The sequence below is a fragment of the Vombatus ursinus genome, unplaced genomic scaffold (assembly GCF_900497805.2).
Source record: "Vombatus ursinus unplaced genomic scaffold, bare-nosed wombat genome assembly UNPS02014909.1, whole genome shotgun sequence".
Taxonomy (NCBI): Eukaryota; Metazoa; Chordata; class Mammalia; order Diprotodontia; family Vombatidae; genus Vombatus; species Vombatus ursinus.
Window position 1 is genome coordinate 1511073 of NW_020954687.1, and position 21093 is coordinate 1532165.

General features: G+C 43.3%; 2 protein-coding genes across 6 annotated transcripts in view; both read right to left on the reverse strand.

Annotated features, from left to right (window-relative positions):
* Positions 1 to 8037, reverse strand: part of IPO9 (importin 9) — a 38250-nt gene extending 30213 nt beyond the window's left edge. The window contains 2 exon segments of the mRNA XM_027843403.1: positions 7751 to 7892; positions 7894 to 8037. Of these exon segments, the coding sequence (XP_027699204.1) occupies positions 7751 to 7892; positions 7894 to 8037 (286 nt within the window).
* An 11608-nt stretch (positions 8038 to 19645) lies between these two features.
* The window catches only part of NAV1 (neuron navigator 1), a 344868-nt gene continuing 343420 nt past the window's right edge, over positions 19646 to 21093 (reverse strand). For all 5 annotated transcript variants that reach the window (XM_027843396.1, XM_027843395.1, XM_027843394.1 and 2 more), the window contains one exon: positions 19646 to 20001. In XM_027843396.1, the coding sequence (XP_027699197.1) occupies positions 19906 to 20001 (96 nt within the window). In that variant the 3' untranslated portion in view covers positions 19646 to 19905. The remainder of the gene's footprint in view (positions 20002 to 21093) is intronic.

Sequence of the window (21093 nt, forward strand, 5' to 3'; positions counted from 1 at the left end):
ATGTTTATCAGAGGGCTTTCTGAAAATAATAAGTGATTTGTTACATCTTCCAAGGTATCTTGAATAATTCTGACATATGAATGGGAGACACTTTGTTGAAAAAGTGCCTATATGGCAGCATTCTGTTCTGTCAAATCAAACACTTTTTTGTAATGAACAAACAGTAAACACAATGGCATCTTAAATTCTCTACACCTTTTAGTTAATTGTGAAATAGTAAAGATGTCATTCATTATTGAATATTACTTGTGAAAGTTTGCTCATTCCTTGATAACCATGATTTCTGTACAAATCACCCCCATAAAGATATTGGATGGGAAAGATGGTGCACAGATAGGAAGCTATTGACAGTCTTCTGACTACCTTTTTCTGGGTATTAATAAAAATCTAAGCTTTTTTCTCTGTCATTATTATCTTTTTTCCCTCCAGCTACCATATATATCAGTCCCTTACTGCCTTTATAATCGTGTCACTTCCAACATGGAGCTCCCCTCTCTCTATTTGGTTTGATCCAGCTGCTTTTCTCTTTTTGTTCTCTTCACTGCCACTTCTACTTTCTCTTTAAGTACAATTAGGAATGTTTAAGTGGAGTCTAAGTGTGGTGATTCTACTGTTTTTGATGATCAAAAAAGTTTGTTAAAATGATTTCTGCAAATTTTTTTCAGGTAGTCCTCTTTTCATTCTCAGACTTGAATGCCTCTGTGATGACTTTGCTTAGCTGGGTACCTTGCTAAGCTTCCTTTAAAATGATTTTACCTTCTACTCGGTCCATCTATTTTAAGAGACAATGCAGCTAAAAATCACTCATTACCCCTCTTTCTAAGAATTTGTCAATGACTTTATATTCTAACCCGGTGTTGCCATTGGCAGTCATCTCTCTCCATCTGGTAAGTAAGTCTGGGCTCTTTTGTTCTCACTGTGGCCATTAATTTACATCTGTTAAAATGGATAAAATTCTTATCATTGTGTTGATGTAATTAATTTCTGTTATCCACATCCCATTTTTAATTTCAATTGCCTGTTCAAAAAATTCAGGGTTGATGTTTCACTTGTATGCCACATTTTTTCTAATTATTCTTTCTTCTTTAAAAAAAAAAATAACAACTAATTATGATCTTAATTCTGATAAGTTGATTGGTTGACTGTAGAGGCAGCTGATTAAAGGATAATTTCCATCTCAATATCAAACCTTTTCCTGTCTGTTAAAATATATTTATTTTTTTAATAAAAAATGCATCATACACACACACACACACACACACACACAAATATCATCTTAAGGTTTGTAAAGAATTCTATATACATGATCTCATTTGATCCTCCCAACAATCTTGTGAAGTAAAGCATTATAGGTATTATTATTCCCATTTTATAGATGACGAAAATAAGGACAAGAACGATTAAGTAACTTGCACAGGTCCACATAACTTGAATGTGTCAGGCAGGATCTGAACCCAGGTTTTCCTGACTGTGGTTCAGTGAGTGAACACTACTCTAATGAAGTACTTCTAAGTAACTGAATGAATCCTAGTGATTAGTTTTGCAGACACAGGGCTCTAAGAAAGAACTATTTCCTGCAGCATTTCAGCCTGGTGTGCTAAAAAGCACACTGGAATTAAAGTCTGATGCTCTGGGTTTGAGTCCTTGGCTTTCCTACTTCAATTCAATTCAACAAACATTTATTAAACACCTACTGTGTTCACGGCATTTTACATCTATGTGCTTGAGATGGTTTGTCAATACACTAAGAATAGGCCCGATAACCTCATAAGGTTATCTCCAATGCAATACTTATAAATTACAAAGTATTCTCTAACTACCTGCTATCATTATTGTTACTTATTTATCTTTCTGGGCACCTTCTCAGCTCTGCATAACAAAACTTAGGCATGGAGACTTTAAAGGATTAGTTTAAAAACTAAGAATTCCCTTAATGATAAAACCAGGAATAAATCCAACATTTTAACCACTTTGCCACATTATTTGGAAAAATGACCAACATAGATGTTCCTGCTCACTGGTGACTCCTGTCAAAGAGATAAAATACAGCTTACAGCTGCTGACTAAACAGAGACAGTATATAGTGTTTCCTAGAGGGACTGATATAACTAAAGTTAACTGCAGAAAGTAGTGCTCTAGGTTGTGTTCATCCCAACAGAACTGTGTGAAGGCAGGAGAAAGGGCAGAGTACCTCTCTGCTCCCTGGGCAAGGGGCCACTGCCAGGGCTGGTATACAGGGTTGTCTGGTGTTTTAAGCAATCGAGATTAAAACGTGGTTTGAACTGTACCAAGTTATTGAATTAAAAGAGAACAGTCCCAATTGGGTTACACAGTTATCCTTTTAGGGTATACAGACTACAACAAACTATTAAGGAACTCAATTATTTTAAGTAAATTCTGCCAGAGTGAAATGAGGCTAGCACCAATCTGTTAGTTTTAGTTTCAACACTGACCCTAGGCTTCATTTACACGTTTCATCAGCACACTGACTCACACTTCTTCCAATCCCATTTCCTGTCTCTCTTAAAATTGTCCTTTTTCATCTCTCAAACCCCTCTGCAATTTCCCCCACCAGTAACTTACTGAACCCTGATTGTCAAGGTGCTGCCTAGTCCTATGTCTCTGACAGACCCTCAAGGCCAATAGCATTTCTTAACTTGTCCATCACCCTATCCTCTTCCATTCTCTCCTTTGCCCTTTCCCTTCTAAATAAACATTTAAATGGAATGTGTTTGCCAAGTAGAGGTGAAAGGAGAGAATGGAAGAGGATAGGGTGATGGACAAGTTAAGAAATGCTATTGGCCTTGAGGGTCTGTCAGAGACATAGGACTAGGCAGCACCTTGACAATCAGGGTTCAGTAAGTTACTGGTGGGGGAAATTGCAGAGGGGTTTGGATAAGGGAAGAAGGGCTGGGGGAGTTCTAAGCAGAGCCCTAGAGTGACTCCATCTTTCCCACGGGGGCCAGGAAGCAGGGGCACCACAAAACCACAGCTGAAAGGAAAAAGAAAACTCCACCACTGGCCTTTCTCCGAGCGCGGCCGCCTTCCGCTCGGCTCAGTGCCCGCCACATGCCCAGGAGTGCGTCTGGATCCTTGAGGGGCTCCCTTCGCAGGAGGACAATGCTTACGCTACACTGCAAGAGAGCCAGAAAAGTGCCCATGAAAACCAGAAAGCAAATGCTCAACCGGCAGGATCATCTCTCTAGGCAGCTAAGATGGGGAAACCAATACTCCAATATCTTGGGCACCAAATAAGAGCCAGGAGAAGTAAGGGAGAGCTATTTCCACCCCCTCCCTAGCCCCCAATATTATAGTGGTAGCTACTACATGGGGAGCAAAGAGAGAATTTATCCTTCTGAAGCATTAGGGACAGATGACTAATAGGGAATCAAGACAGAAATGATAGATCATGTGGAAAATGCTACAACATTTCTGATAGAAGGAATAACCAAAAGAAATAAGGGAGAGATGATCAAGCTATATAATAAAGGTTATGCTCTTCTGGTCTGGAAGATCAATGTTTATTGTGACGAGAAAGGCTACCCATTACATTCTGTTGGGATGCTGGCCTTGGAGGAAGGATGGAGAAAATGAGACAGCAATAAATTAAAATCTAAGAGGAAGTAGCCCAAAACAAAGGAGATGGGATCTTTCCAACCTTGCCAACAAAGCAGAAAAGTCTGGTGGAGAACATCAGACTTAAGAGTACAGGTAAGAAAACTGTGGGAGTTCACAAACTCTCAGTATTCACAGCCATCACGTCATTAAGAGAAATGCAATCATAGCTGGGAAGGTCTTTTTGTGTTTTCTGAGAAACTCCTAATTCCTGCTAAGCTTCACTGCTCTTAGGAAAGTTGTTTGTGCCAGAAGTATCTGTTGAGTTGCTGTGCAGCACAGGACCTAATGAACTCTTAGGTCAAAGTGAAGAATGAGGCCGCCAGCAGGATTTCCTTCTCTGATTCATTCTGTTAAATAGGCTTTAAATGAAATACTTAAACTGATCTGGGAGCCCTCCTTCAACTCAAGGAAATAAAGGAACAAAGCAGCATATGGCTCAGCTCAGCAAAACCCTTCCAGGACACCAGAGTGATGGAGCAAACTCCCTAGATGTGTTGTGGGTTGTGAGGTTGGCTCAAAGTAGACTTGGTGATGGAGGCTGCAGCAGCTATCTCTTCCACATATGAACTATCTCAGCTTGGAGGACTCTGGAACTATCTCAACTTTTCCCACTCTAGAAAATTAGGCAACTAATTGTGTGGCAGCAGTTTTCCTGGAAAACGTTAGGTGGCAGGTTAAAAGACCAGAATATGCTTTGGGCTTCACCAGTTTGTATTCCTTGAGAAGTGTTTCCACTCAATTTAATCTAAAAAGCATGGCACTGTACCACTAAGTGCTAAGAATACAAAGATAGAATGAAAAATAGTTCCCTTCCCCAAGGAGCTTACAATGGGAGATACAACATGTGCATAAATAAATATACAATAATTTGGGGAGGGAGAGAACATCAACAACTAAAGGGATCAGGAAAAGCTTCCCAGTTAAACCTGGAAGGAAAAAGAGGGCATGGGAGGCAGCCTGTGCAAAGGAATGGAGGTGGGAGCTAAGAATGCTAAGTCAGGAAAATAGTGAGTAGGCCACTCTGACTACAATGGGGAATGTATGATCATAAGTTCATAGATGTAGAGACAGAAGGGACCTCAGAATTCAACTGCCTCATTTTATCAATAAATAAACAGGCTCAGAGATGCTAAATGACTTACCAAGGGTCATGCTACTAGTAAGACTTTGAATTGGGATTTGAATCCAGCCTCCAAATCCAGTGTCCCTGTCTAACATACCACATTGCCTCTTAGTGGTGTGCTTGGACGTACATAAAAAAAGGAACACTTGAGGGTTGTGGGGGTAGAACAAGTCCAAAATGGCAGGATGAAGTCATATTGTGAACAGTTTTAAATGCTAAGCTGAGGAAGGAGCCACTGAAGTTTCTTGAGCAAGGCAAGTGATAACAGTCAGACTTATGTCCTAAGATTATTTTGCTCATTATATCGAGGGTAGATTGGGGAGAGGAGAGACTGAAAGCCAGGAGTTCAAGTAGGAAGCTACTGTAATAGTCTAAGCAAGAGGTGATGAGGGTCTAAACAAAGGTGATGGCTCTGAGTGGAAAATCGGGGCAAAGGGATTGAAAACAATCAGAAAGAGACTTGTTCTGGGCTTTCACTTGACCTAATAAGTTGGGAAGGAGAGGAGGAAGAAAAATATCAAAGGAACTGAACTTTAAGGGTAATTTCTAGATTATACCACAAGATCGCTTAATTCTAAGGAAGGTTGTTTACCAATTTTTCTGGGCAGAAGATAGAAGCGATGGTCCTTGTGCATTGTAATGACAGAAATCAGCACTCTGAAGCATCTTCAGAAGGATACTATCTGAGAGAACTGTTTCTCACTTAAGACCTTCAGTTGATTGATTAAAAAAAAACAGGATCTTTGAGTCATGCTTTTCATCACAACCATGGCCCAAATACTTGGCTAAATCCTAGCTTGGGCAGTCAGGTGAGCTCTGCTTCCTCAAAAGAAGGCAATGATACAATGGTAAGAAAGTCTTGGCCTAAGTCAAGCAGATCAATCAATGACAAAACAAGCCTAGAGAGAATATTCTGAAATCTATCAGGACTATACAGCAAAGTAGAGCTTGGGCCAATGCTGCCAGGGGTTGGGAAAGGAGAAACAGAATCATATGTCTTAAGAAAGGGCACAGTCCCTCCACCACCACAGTCTTCTTTCCAAGGAAGGGTACAAGAACAACAAGAGAAGAATAAACTTTCTTGTTTCTGAATTTGAAGGACAAGTTTCTAACGGATTTGGAGAAAAAAAAAAAACCAGAATCAATTTTAACAGCAGCTCCCAAAAGAATACAAGCCACTACCTGAAACTCCAGCAAACTATACCACTTCTCCAGGTATTCTGAACATCTAAGCCATTTACTATGCTGCCATTAGACACAACAATAATAGGTCACTTCATATAAGACCAACTCTTTTTCATAGCACATTCCTATCAAGTTACATAGAAAATAACTTTAGTATTATAACCCACCAGTGGCATGGATCAATTACAGTTCTATACACATTTGAGTGTTGGTTCCAAGTACCAAAGAGACAGGAAGTAGAGGACTAATGCTTTAAAATGAACTTGGTAGCAATTCTGTTCAAATAAGACCAATGTATTTTTGCCAAAGATGGTCAGATTAAAGCTACAATGGAATTGTTGGGTATTTTAACATAATAAGCTACGGTTGTATGTTTATGGGGGAAGACGTCAAAGTCATACACAGGTCACTGCAAACAGAAAAGTCGTTCATGGAGGGATCTGTTCTGATCAACAGGAACCTGGCCCTAAAACTGATGAAGTTCCCTTGCTTTGCAAACACTGGAATTTTGACTAGGAGGCATTTTTTCCTCCTCCAGATCAATCTATGTATGGCTATAACTCATAACCTCCAATTCAACAAATTTTCTCTCTTCCCTTTTGGTCTGACATTTCATGTAAGAATGGCTCTTATCTCCCCTGTTCATTTCAATTGTCTTTTAAGCAGCCAGAATCCATATCACACCACCTTCCCCAATACCAATAGAGAAAAACGTCCTACAAAAAACCCAAATAACATACCAATGGTATTAATGCTTAAGGCACACGTTTCAAGCGCTGAAACCACAACTCATCATTTTCTAAGTCTACTAGCAACAAACTTAAAGGTCTTTTCTTTCTCCTTGATTGATGTCATGATATCAAATAGATACTTAACTAAAATAAATGTTTCAGGGAGCCCTCCCACTATAGATTCAGTCCCTATGAAAAACTCAGGCTGAAACCTATAATGGGTGCTACTCACACTGTTTCTCCATCTAGCGTGGGATCCACTATAAAAATTCTGTATGTGAACGCCTAACTTCTACCCTATTTACATGTGGTGGTTCTCAGAAGACCGCTGCTAAGACCTGGAAGGAGACTTTTCTTAAGGTTAGATTCTTAGAAAGAATTCAGGAGAATCCTCTGTCCCTGATATTCTGGAAGAGATGCTACAATAGGTGAATTTCTTCGTAGAGGTCTTTCAACATTAAACCCCACTGTCTCAAGGATTTAAAAAAAAAAAAAGACTCGAGATTTCCACCCCCTTCTCCTGTGTATTGTTTGAAGCTCAAAATGCTCCTTTGTCAAACTGGCTAGATATCCTGATGCAGGCACAATAGAAACAGTCGATAGGAAATGAACAGAGAATCTCAATTTAATCCTCGCCTTGGAACCAGAGCTGTTTTTAAGTTCTGCGCCTTCTCCCCTCGGGTGAAGGTCTTTTTCAGAGCAGTGCACGGGGATCCAAAAGCCCTACGGGGAGGGAGGAAGCAGAGAACCAGCTCCTAGGATCAGACTCTCCAGAAACAGCATGCGGCCGTTAAAAATTGGTACTCAGCCACCAGGAAGCTCGGGCAGGAAGGGGCTGCCCAGCTGGACCGTGCATGGGGACTCCGGCTCCACGAGCACACCGCACACCGGGGGTGGGGGAAGGGGCCGGGACCGGGCAACTTCTCTCATTTCCTCCGCCGGGGCTCGGGGCCATCGCCCACGGCTCGTCCCCGCCCTGCAGCCCCCGCGCCGGCCGGGCTCGCCCCGCAGAGGGCAGCCCGCCTCCCGGGGGTCCCGCACGCCCCGAGCCGGGCCCCTCCCGAGGCGGGCGGGCTCCGCCGGCCTCACTCACCCTCCGTCACCTCCAGCACCTTAATCTGCTCCTCGGCGGCCGCCCGCACCTCCTGCACCGGGGACAGGATCCCCGTGAGCGTCTCCACCAGCGCCTCTTTCAAGCCCTGCGCCACTGGCCCCGGCAGCCCGGAGCCCGCGCCCGCCGCCGCCGCCGCCATCTTTCCGCCGGCCCGCCCGCTCGCCAGCCAGCCAGCCAGCCCCGCGGCCGCTCCTCCCGCCGCCGGGACCCGCCACCGGCAGGACGGCTCCCGCGCGCGGCCAATCCGCGAAGCCGCACATGCGCATGGCGGCGGCAAGCCGGGAAAGGGGGAGTTAGGGCGGGGCCGCAGAGAGGTCGGGCTGCGAGCCGAAGCCTCCGCGGACAGCGCCTCCTGTGGCCGGGAGAAAGTTTTTTTTCCCCCGCTCGAGATTTTGGTGAGGATGTGTCTAGTATAGCGGGGAAGAACTTGCTCAAATAGCCTAATTAAAGGACTTTCCAAAAATTACACCCAAGATAACAGTCAAACTGATTATAAGCGTTCCATCTCTGCTCTCTCTTCCATCCCGCAGCTAAGATATCTGTACAACGCTTGACATAGTGCCCGGCACATAGAAGGCATTTATATAAATGCTAGCTTATTATTATTAGTAGTAGTAGTAGTAGTAATGATTATTATGTGCGTAAAAATGCTAGCTATTATTATCAGAAGGTGATATATAAATGCTAGCGATTATATTATTAGAAGGCAGCATATAAAACTAGCTATTATTTTAGAAGTTGATATATAAATGCTAGGCATAATTAGGTGATATATAAATTATATTTTATCTATTATAATTAGAAATTATATATTAATAATTATAAATTATAATTAGAAGACACTTAATAAATGTTTCTTTTCTCTCCTGCCTTAAAAATTATGAACTGCTGCTAATTTCGGCCTAGGTAAAGTAGAATCGGGAGTATTTATTTAGTCTGTTTCAGGAAGAAAAGGCTTAAGGGCAGGAGTGGATTGTAGCCAACTTGGATCTGATCTGGGTGAGCCGATTGTTAAGTTTTCAGTGTGACCGTTTACACCTGGGAAATTGGCATATGATATAAATCGGGGCTTTATGTGTTGTTTTGTTGATGGACTAGACTTAACAAAGTGATGGAGAAAATGTATGATGTAGATGAAACTTAAAAATGTGTCCTGAGTAAATTGTCTTCCACCCCAACCTGTTGTTAAGCATTTACCGGCACAAGCTTGCCAGGGGACACAGGACCGCTCTGGGTGTTACGGTAGATAGAGGGCTGGACCTGGAATCAGGAATACCTGAATTCAAATCCATCTGCCTCACTTGCTTCATTCGTAAAATTCGGATAATATAGCACTGCCTCCCAGGGTTGTGGTGAGGATCAAATGAGGTATTTGTGCAGGGGTCAAAACAAGGTTTTATGAGTGGAAGTTTACAATAAAAAGCAAATCTAGGATTGATGTTAAGGAAAAAAATCTCTCAATACTTAAAAGTTCTCCAAGTTCTCCAAAGATGGAATGGGCTGCCTCCGGTTGTGGTGGGGTTTTCCCTCCCTGGAAATCTTTAGGCAATGACTGAGTGACCACTTTGGGGGAAGGTTGTTGTGAGGATCAAATGAGATAATATTTGGAAAGCATTTAGTAAACCTTAAAACACTATATAAATGCTAGTCATCATCATCATAATTAGAATTATTGTTATAGATTCTTATTCTGACTGAGACTGGACTAGGTGGGTTCTGAGGTCCTTCCCAGCTATGAGATTCTATGAAATCTAGCACACATATCTGATTGCCGGAGTTGAGCCATATTTTAGCAGTACAACACTGTGTTGGGAGAGACAGAGGGAAGGAGAGCTAGATTAAAATGGTATGGTTATAGATGCAGAGGGAGAAGGCAAGCTGCTGGGCTCAGCTATCCTGCTAGTCTTATCTGCTTCCTAGTTTCCCCACTGAGGAGACAAGGGCTGGAGCTGTGTTCCCAGGTCTCAAGGAATCCAAACATGAAAAAGGAAGAGTCTACAATTAATTGATTTGCTGTTCCGGTTTGGATTAGCTCAACTGGAATGTGGCTGATCAAGAAATCACAATGGGATGAGCAAAAAGCCTAGCAATTTTAGGCTTCAATTTACAGTAGTAGTCAACTAAAATTGCTGTTGCATTAATGAACCAATAACAGACGCTGAATAGATTTGTGTTTTAAAGAAAATTTTTTATATTAGTGGAATAAGAAAAGAAATTATGAGAGCAAGTCATAGAATTTAGAACAGGAATGAATCTCAGATTTTGTATGATATGTCTCTCTCATTTTACAAATATGTTAAATGACTGGCCAAAAAATTACACAGGTGTTAAGCAGAAGGATCAGGATCTGAACACCAGTACTTTAGCTCCAAATCTATTCCACTGCCTCTAACTTAATCCCATTGATGTTGAAATTATGTGAATGACTAGGCTGGTAATTATCTGTTCATCTTTATGAAAGTTATTAGTGAAAATCACCACTTGTACCAGGTTTCAAGGATCCTGGTTAGTTTATAAAATAATGAGCTAAAAGATTGTATAAAAGGCATCCTAAGAAAACAAAAACTACCCTACCCAGGGCTATCTGAGATGATGATAATGATGATGATGATGATAGCTAGCATTTATATAGCGTTTTAAGGTTTACAAAGCACTTTACAGATATTTTCTCTCACAACAACCCTGGGAGGTAGATGCTTTTGGTATCTCCATTTTACAGATGAGAGAACTATGGCAGAGTGAATTTGAGGCTGGATTTGAACTTGGATCTTCCTGACTCCAGGTCCAGTACTCTCCACCCATTATATCACCTAAATGAGAGAGGGTTGCTAACTCTAAATCAATGAGATAAAACTATCATTATATCACAAACAGACTTGAGCAAATCCTATTCGGTCCTTTCTGTATGGATGTAGTAGGGGTTCACCTACAAAACGCCTGGGAGGTGTTAGTGGACTATGAGCTCAATGTGACTTAATAGAATATAATTCTATATGTTTATATATGTAATTATATATAATATGTAATGTATATGTATATAACATATACACAGAATATACATATATTACATATAATTATGTGTATTTATTACATATCATATAATATTATATATGTATATATGGTATATATTATAAGTTGGAATGGACCTTAGAAGTTTTCTAGACTAGAGGCAGCTCAAAACACTCCCTAGGATATCCTGAACCAGATAAAAATGGGAAATATTTAATAAAATAAATAAAAATTCAATAGGACAAAGATAATGTTAATATGTAGTTTTCTAAGTCACTATGTAGCCTGTAGTGCTCCTTATGTATAGTTTAGTGGCCCCGTTTCTATTTGAGTTTGATACAGCAGAGTCAGTCCAACACTTCACCTTATTATAGAGGAAATTAAAAGAAGCTGAGACTTGCCCAGAGTCACACAGATAGGACATGGCAAAGTCAAGACTTGTCCTCACATCTTCTCCCTCCAAACCCCATGTGCTTTCCTTTGCACCATGCAGCCTAGAATGCTGATGTAAACTTGGTCAGTGTCCAAGAACAAGGAGGTGGTGGCCCCACTGCATCCTGCCTTGGTCAGACCACATCTGCAGTATTACATTCAATTCTAGGCACCCCATTTTAGGAAGGAGTGTCTGAAAGAAGGTAACCAGGATGTCAAAAGGCTCCAACATCCCATATGCACGATGTTCAAAGGAATTGGAGATGTTGAGGCTATAGTAGAGAAGTCCCAGGGAGGACATGGTAACTATTTTTAAGTATTTGAAAAGTTACCCGATAGATGAGGGATTAGTTTCCTTCTGCTTGGTTCCAGAGAGCATAACAGTGAGCAATGAACAATGTAACAAGGTAATAGTGGCAAAGAGGCAAATTTAAGCTTCTTCAACGTTAGACGTGTCCCAAAGTGGAATGGGCATCCTTGGGAGGAAACAGGTTGTCGTTCCCTGGAGATCTTCAAGCAAAGGCTGGTTGACCGTGACTATTGTGGGGATTCTCGTTCAGGAATGATTTAGACTGAGCTACCTTCTTAGGTCCCTTCCCATTCTGACTCTATACAGAGGATTCCATTACACACATAATAGAAGCTGCTGAACAGAAAGCATTCCATTCCTCTGCTTTTCCATTAGGCTACCAAGTTTTAACTCCCTTGTAGGAGTTCACTACTAGTGATTCTACGCATCCAAATATTCAAATCTGGGCACATATATCTCAGAGTCTGTGGATATGCTAAGGATGGATAAAGCTTCTTGTCTAGCTAATAAATCTTTAAACATTAGAGACCCAGGTTTGTTGATAGGTTATTCTAATTGCTTCCTTCTCTGGTCTTAGGATATTTATAGCAGTAATATTGCCTAATTTGGTTGATATGATAGCAGCTAAGTGGAAAGTAAAAATTCTTGGCCTCAAGGGCTAGTGCTGTCTAAATCCAGGGAAATGTTCTGGGTCAGTTTAAATTGGAAACCCACCTAATTGGGAGTATGGGAGAAAATTCCTTGAGGCAGATTGCCTCTGGAAACATAGCGGGCTACGAGGGGTTTGATTTGGAGCTCTATGGGCTTGGGACAAGAAAAAGCAGAGGCCCATGGCAGAAGAGATGTGTGAACAGAGTTAAAATGCAGGGAAGGGAAGCAAAAAGTACAGGGAGTTGGAGGAATGTGTTTGTGTATCAATGAAGTGTTGGGGGTAATTGGAGGAAAGAGCAAGAGTTTCTCAGAAACTGATTAATGAAGCTAAATGCTTTGGCTTAGGTGAAGAGCTTTAATTTTTATGCCCAAGAGGCAAGTGAAGCCTGCTGGCAGTTTCTAGTCTATCTTTTAGAAATGTGAGTGCTGAATTGTGTGGCACAGGGAGGCTGGGTCCCCTCCTCTGAATACTCTTTCAAAAGAATAATCCCTTAACTCCCTGCTTCAATGACCGAAAATTCCTCTGTTACTGTTTCCCTCCAACCAACCTGCCTAGCGTGAATGGGGCAGTGTTGCTATGGCAACTTTATAGGAGAAGGGAGAAGACCCTTTTGTCTAACAGAGTATTTAGGTGAATGGTTATTTCCCTTCCATGGCTATTCATTCATGGGGAAGTGAACTCGGTTAGGACAAGTCTGTGTTTTTACATATCAGTGTATCTGTTTTAAAGTAAAAAAGTTAAGGAAAGTCAGACACTTGTGGGTTTTTTGTTTGTTTGTTTTTAGGCAATCAGAGTTAAGTGATTTGCCCAAGGTCACACAGCTAGTAAGTGTCTGAGGCCATTTTTGAAATCAGGTCCTCCTGACTCCAGGGCCAGTGCTCTATACACTGAGACACCTAGCTGCTCAAGCTTGTGGTTCTTCTTGAGGAAGTGGGCATTCAGGGATCTATGGGATTCTCAGCCCAGATGCTTTAAATTTCAAAGGAGGAATCATGGCAGATTCCATGTTCATACCCCCTGACAGAAAAGGGCAAATGATCATCTTACGTGGACAGTAAGACTTGTCCATTTGGTCTTTGAGGATCAGGCATTTCTAGGCAGCTCAGTTCACCTAGCAACCTTAGGGAACAATAATAGATGAAGCCAAGTGACATCTTTGAGTTCTTACCTGATGATCCAGGGACTAGGCTGAAAGTTGGATACAGAGAGAGATTAGAGAGATAAGAGAAAGCTAGACACCCATTGGACAATACAGGAGATAACTTTATTGAAACTCAAATGGTATCAGACAGATGAATCTGGCTGGGAGGAGACATGCCTGGGATAGAGGGAGGGCAGCCCAGTGAGGCTCCGGTGGTGATAGCCTCTCCAGCTGACCCTGGCATGGATTTGATTTTTAATCAATTTCTTTTTAAAAACAGGTTGCTATGGGGACAGCCCAGCTCTTTTCATGATTGTTACCGCAACTATATACATCAGTTTACTTTCCAGGTTCAATGTTGCTTTCTCTACATCAGATATAAAAAGGAAAAATGGAAGGAAAGGAATAAAGGGAGCGCAAATGAGAGAGAAAACACACACAGAGACACACAGATCTGGGGACCTGTTGATTGGGTTTTTACTCCTGATAAATTAAAAAAAAAAAGTGTTACAAAAGCTCCTTGGCTCATCCCACTTGCCCTATGCTTGAGGAATACCATGCATTTGAGAAATAGATTCCATCACATAATTAGTGCTGTCTAAAACAGGATAGGGTCTAGTGGGGGGTGGGGTGGGGTGGGGTGGATTTCTTAAAAAAAGTTTTTATCTTGTTCTAGAAAAAAGCTAACATTGGGAAATGAGGAACCACTGCGCAGCAGTGGCCCAAGAGACTGGCTGGGGATTCTGGGAACTCTCATCCAATCACTCCCTCCCCCTAGCCTCAGAGAGGTGGCAGCAAAGTAGGAAGCTCCCATGGGAAGGGAGGTGGCCCAAGGGCACATCGTGTGCCTTCTGGGGAGGATAAAGGTGTTTTTAGTGCAATTTGCCAAGCTTCCCCCCCAACCCCAAGATTCTCATAGCACCAGTGCTCAAAACGCAGGTGAATGCCTAGTAGAAGGGCTAAGGGGATCTGTCTCTGTCTCGTAGCCAGGAACTCTCCGCTTGGGAAAATCTTCTAATTTGAAGCTCAAGTCGAGCTATGTGCTCCTACTCTCTCATGGTCCCACTAGCTAAAAAGGCTATGAATTTGGGATTAAAAGCTCTTTTCAGATTTCAAAACAAAACAAAAAAGACCAACCAATAAATTCTATCAAAATATCCGAGCTATCCTCTTGGCTACCTAGTTCACACCCTGCTTCTAGTATGAGGAGGATAAGAGATGGAGGGATCCTGACTCCATTCCCCTACACTGCTCTGAATGCCTTGTAAAGAAGGCTGGTGTTGGGAGAAGGGGACCCATGAGGTCAGCTCGCTGTTCCGGGTAATGAGGTTCTGGTTGAATCCTCCCCCCCACCCAACATTAGTCTCTGAAACCTCCCAAGAAAAAGGGACAAAAGGGTGGGGGATATAACTGTCTTGTAGACATGTTAGCTCTGTGGAGTTTGCTAGCCTATGGTAGTAGGACCAGAAAAAGGCCCTGAGTAGGTACAGTAGAGAGGAGAAGAGTCAAGGGGCCCTCCTGGGCTAAGGTCCCTTTCAGAGATTCAGTTTCAGGGCTATTGTCTGGACCGCTCATGTTTATGAGGGACAAATACGAATACTCTTTAGCCTTGTGGTCTCTTAAAAAAAAGGATGTGGGGAAACAGCCACATGGGGTAAAAGTGTGGCTTCAGAAGTGGAATCTTGGACCTTCTCACTTCGGGTCCTTAAATCTCTCAAACTGTATAATACTCACAGTTCCCTTTAAAATACTAAAGAGCTGAATCATGCGTCCATGGACCTCTCCCGGTCCCATGGCCAGCCTCGTGTGACAACATTCTTTATGGCACATTGGGAAGAAAAATTTATCCAAGATAGCAGAGGGTCATGGGCAAACTCCTCAAGAAAGAACTAAAGAACTCCATATGCAGATAATGGGGAAGCTAGAATTTGCCTCCCCAGGTTCAAATTCTAATTCTTTTGTCACTTCCCCTGATCCCCTGAAAGCCACCTCACACTTGTGCATTTTTATTTTCATTTTTCCCTAGATTGGTAATTGAACACATTTTATAGTTGTGTTCTTTCCTGGGAGCCACAGCTATGCTTGGGAAGATCCTTGGAAAGCCTGGCACTTAAAGAAAATCCTTTCTGCAAAGGAGAGGGAGACATGCCCTTACAGGGAGAACAGAATGACAGTCTTTCCCTTAATTGGTTTAATGTGCTTCTGTTGACGGTGGATCCCAGGGATATACAAGGCTGACCCACTTCTGAATGATTATTCTGGGACCTTTGCCTTCTCATTTCCTGCCACTTATTTACCTACCTAAGGCTTGTTACAAACCTTACGCTGTTACAAGACAGAATTTGCTAGCTAGAACCCTAGCTATAATGCCTGTGTACTAGTATCTGGCTTCCTCTCTGACCAGGTACCTGTTTCTATCAGCTCAAGATCCTCAGACAGTAAGCAGTAAGTCAGCATCAACAGGCATGCTTAGTCCCTTTTACTACTCAGCCTAGATGGGATTGAAGATGCCCAGGACAAGGTGGTGAGGAGAAGAATAAGGACCTGGGAAATAATTTGCAAAATCCTACTCAAGTCTCTCATGATACTCCGTGTTAAGTGTGATGGGGACAAGGAAATTGAGAAAGCCTCCATCCACCATGCTAGGTACTTTCTTGGAAGCTTATGTTCCTCACGGTTCAATACTGTAGCCTCCTTGGTTCCAGAACTGGGTTCTACTACCTTCCTACAAAGTGAGCAAAATCTCATGGTAGAAATGGACGGAGCTGCCGTGGAAAGAGTTTTTGGAGACTGGTGTCAGTGGTTCCTTCCTCCTGGAGAACCCATAGAAAATGAAGTTTACCCCTTAGGCCACTGAGAAAACACCAACATTCTTCTGGAGGTGGAAGGAGGGAAAGATCACCATCTTTGGGAACTTATTAACCAGAAGAAGGGGAGAAGCTATGAGAAAAAACTTCAGTGTCCCTAAGGGTACTAGCTTGGGTTGTGGGAATTCTGACAATTTAAGAGTGAACTCTGGCACTGAACTAGTTAACTAGAAATCTCACTGTAGCGGTCACCCACAGACAGCAGCATCCTTTCCCCTGCCAGCTCTAATTCCATGTGTGGCTCTATGATGGTAGATTTACACGACAAGGATACAAGCACACACATTTATACAAGGACAGAGAAATGAGCACCTTAGAGCTGCACAATTTGTGGTTTCTTTGAAAAGTCTCCATGATGAGGTCTCAGAATACAGGAAAGCAGCAAACAGATACATCCCATACTTGTCCCTACTGACCTATAAGTCTTTTGTAGTTTGAGAGCCCAGGGCAAAGAAAGACAGCTGGGTCACATCATTTTGTTGGTCATCCACATCCACAGCAGAGGAGATGGTATCTCTCTCAGGACTATGGCTCTCCCCCAAAGAAGGTGCTAGGTATAGAAATCATATATGTAATTTCCTACCCAACTCAAGGCTTCCAGGAAAAAGGGAGAGGAGGAGCAGTAACTTTCTCAAGACAGGCTGGCATCTTCTGAAGGTGCCTGAGGACCAGAGTCCACTTTTGGGACTCTGTTTTCCTCTCCTGAAGATTGGGTCCCTATGGCCTGAGCAGGGGAGTAGGGACATAGCTAGGAGGGATGTTGTGGGTCTGCTCCTATCATGTACTCTTGGGCAGTGAGGGAGACATCAAGTTCTCTCTGTCTCAGCAGAGTCTGGGGTGAGCATCCCAGGGGGTTATAGCACCATGAGGAGGCTCAACCTTTTGCAGCTGCCACCATGTCTGAGTTTTCTCTGCAAGATGATTGATCCCTCCCAGTGAGGGGCCCAGATGTGCAACTGTAAACAGGGTCCCAGGCTCCTGAGAGAAGTCTGAGGATGTCAGATCTCTCCCCTTGTAGAGGAAACACTCACCCTAGGGTGGGACAGCAGGAGACCTGGGCTGAATGCAGCAGGAGACCTGGGCTGAATGCAGCAGGAGACTGAGAGCAGAGGTGGGGCACAGGTCCCAGGAATGGAACAGAAATGGAAAGTCACAGCAAGAGAGGCCTTCATGACCCTATCTGCTAGGGAGGCAAAAGAAATCCAGGGCTGTATCCATGGTTACCTGGGAGACTGGAATTCCCTTGGGGGAGGTCAGGCAGTTGGAATCAGGGAGGGGAAAAAAGGGAGGCTTCTCATTTCTTCTTTCTCTCAATTGGCCAGTAACAATATAGGTCAGAAGGCATTGGCTAGGCAGCACCAGAAGAGAAGGGGCTAAGTGCTCCTTCCACCAACACTAGGCAACATTAGACAGCTAGGCCTTGGTTGGAGCTGAAGCTCCAGGCAGGGCTCAGAAAAGGCCATACAGCCAGAAGTAGGCCCATCTTGTATCCCCTTTCCTTCTGAGTCAGGACGACCAGCTCAAGGGCATCCCCTTCTCTGCACAGCAGAGGTCTTTAAGGCAGTGATTTCAGCACCATCCTTGGACAAAGAGCCTCTTCCGGTTACAGAATTGCATAAATTACAGCTGTGTTGGTCAGGTGTCTTCACAGATCAGGGAATTAGCAGCAGCAGCAATAGCAATTATGGGTCTCAGCAATGGAGCCCCTGGGGGCCGACAGGTGTGACTGAATATGGGGTGGGGCAGGGCAGAGGGGCCTCTTGTTGGGAGCAGGGAAGCATCTGAGCTGAATGCTGAAGCCTGATGACTGGTTGGAACACCATTGGCTTTTGTGGGGGAGGACAGGCAGCAGGAGAGAATGGTCCAGGTTAGGATCCCTCCTGACTCAGCTGAACTCTTTTATTCCTTTGGAGCCTGAAGGGTAAACACTAAGACCAGACCTAAGCCCATTGTTTAGCGCTGATGTGCAAGCAAAATATTTGTTGAATGGGTAAATGTGCAAAGGCCAAAAACTTTGGCTATGCTAGAAAACTGAAGCTTGGGCACTGGTGCTCCTGGAGGCTTTCAAAGATGAGAGGAAATGAGTTTGCTTGTACTGGAGAGAGTATCCCATGATTCCACAGTCTTTCAGGCTTTGGTCCTAGGTCTTCTGACCTCAATATACTATATGTCCATTTGGAGGCTGCTTTTCTTGCTGACTCTAGGGTGCATATGAAGCTGTTTCCTTAGCCCAGGTAGTGAAGAGGTACAATTGGTTCCAGGTTGCTCAACCTGTCAGAACCTCTGGAGCAGCAAAGAAAGGGGGCATCTTCAGCAGGGAGATCTCCTTAGGTGACAGATGTTGTTTCTTTCCTCTCTACCCCTCCTCTCACCTCTGTGAATTTTCTGCATTAACTGGTTGCTGTGTCTCCTACTGATGAACAATTCATTGCCTGATGTCAATTGAAAGACCGCCAGGGGATTTGGCCTCGGCTAGGCACCTGAGAACGATTGTTCTTCCAGTTCCTGGGGCTGGGTTTTCTTTAGTCCAGTCCATGGTGAAGAGCAAAGCTGAGTGTCCAACTAGATAAGTCTGACTCTTCTCATTGCATTCTAGGGCTAGAACTGAAGCTTCGTCGAGAGCCTGTGCTTTCTTGAGAGAAGGAAGGTGGTTCTCTGGGCCCCTCGGTTTGTTCTCCAGCTTTGCTTCTCCACCACTCCAGGCCTCCCCATGAGCTGTGAGGAGACCAGAGCTAGAGAGTATGGCAGGAAAGTTTAATTGGTGCCAGTTGGACAGCATCAGATCCTCCAAAAGAAAGCCGTCCTCACAAAATCTACACTGAAGCTGGAAAGGAACCCAACTACCTCTTGGTCTTGGAGGAGGGGAAAGGAAAAATAAATAGATAAGTGGGAGAAAAACAAAATAAAAGGCAGGGTTTATTGGCTGTCCTCATGCATATTAAATTAGAAGGTACAAAGACAGAGCTAACAGTCCTTCCTCGAGGGCCGGATGCAGGGGTGTTGTGTCTGTGTCTTGGCGGGGTACGTTTTGACAGCCATCTTGAGGACGTCCTGTAGGTCATCAAGGGGTTGGGAGTGGACAGCTCTCTCTCTACCTTGACAACTGTTTCCCCTCTCCAGCTTCATCTTTTCCATTTGATTTTTAACCCTCTATCAACAGAATTATAACCTTTATTTAAAAAAAGTTTTTTAAACCACATGCTTCTTTTTTCTAGGCTCCATCCAGGTCTCTCGGGGAGAGCTGCTGGCAGTGGCAGTAGGGTTGGGAAGAGGCTGGGAGAGAATTGGGGGAGCTCCTGCTCCCTCTGCCCCAGGCTTCACCTCATAGGGCCATCTCCCACACAACTGTCCATAATTGGCTAGGAACTGCTGCAGGTTTCTCCTGATGTCTTGTCACCTGCCCATAAAACCCAAGAGTTTGTAGTCGAGACAGAAAACCAAGGGGAAAAAAAAAACCTCCCAGAATCCCCCTCTCCCCAAAGTCTTGAGAGGAGGCCAGTCTTTTATCCAGAGGAACAAGCTCCCCTCACCCCACCCCACCAATCCTAGGAAGTCCTCCAAGGTGCAGCACCAGAAAGCCTGCCCCTCCCCTCCCACCAACTCCCTCCAGTCCCCTTTTCTGGGCTGTAGATGGGTGCTCTGAAAGAAGAGGAGGAGGAAGAGCTGACATAGTTGAGGCCGGCTCACTGCTCTCTGGGCCAACAGTGGTGGCTAGGTAGGTCCTCAAAGTGAGGCCTGGAGGTTTGGGTCCAGGATGGTTTCTCTGTCTGGAGACTCGATATAGTTGGCAGCTTCCTGGAGTTTCAGCAGCATGGCCATCTGAAGGGGGCAAGAATGAGCGGTTAAAGTGGTGGCAGGCTTTCACAGTCTGGACCTGGGGGAAGGGAGGGGAGAAGGTAGAGAACCTTGGTCTTGAACCCAGGGCAGAGGCTTTCCAACATATCTAAGACATGGCAGTGCATTCCAAATGCTTCCTCACCAGCTGCCTTTCTCCCTTCAGTTTTATTTACATATTTACATATATAAATAGACAATATTTGCATAAACAATATTTACAAATTTACTGATTGTTTATAATGTTCAAGGCGCTGGGTTAGGCCTTTGTGTGGTATACAAAAATAAGTTAATTGTGGTTCCTGCCCTCAAGGAGCTTAAGGATAGCCCACATTTCTACAGTAATTTAAGGTTTATAAAGTGCTTTCTTCCTAACAATCTTTTGAAACAGGCAACATGGGTATTATTATTTCTGTTTTATAAATGAGGAAATCAACTTAAAGAGGTTAAATCACTTCCCCAGGGTCACATAGCTGATAAATACTGGAGCCAGGAAAATAACAATAATAGCTAACATTTATATATTGCTTTAAGGCTTGCCAAATACTTTACATGTATTACCTCATTTTATCCTCACAACTGCCCTTGGAGGTAGGTGCTATTACTATTACCCTCATTTTATAGGGTTAAATGACTTGTTCAGGGTCACACAGTTAGGAAGTGTCTGAGGAAGGATTTGAACTTGGATCTTCCATCACTCTGTATCCATTGTGCCACCTTGATGCTTCTGAACTTAGATCTCCTGAGTTTAAGATCCAGTGATTTTCCATCTATACTATCCTTCCATTGTCTATCATCTCATAAGGGAAATATGACATGTACAGAAATTACTAGAATACAATGCAGAATGGGAGTGACTGTTTCCCCCACAAGCTCTCCCCTCCTTTCCCACCCAGTCACATATGTTCTATTTCCAAAATTGAAGAATTATCCTTTTAAGGTGCCTTCACTCAGAAACCTGCAATGATTCCTAACCATCTCTTCAATCAAGTCAGTCAACTAGCATTAAGTGCCTACTATGTACCAGGTATTTGACATTTAAAAAATTCGAGAGACACAATTTCTGGGTAATTTAAT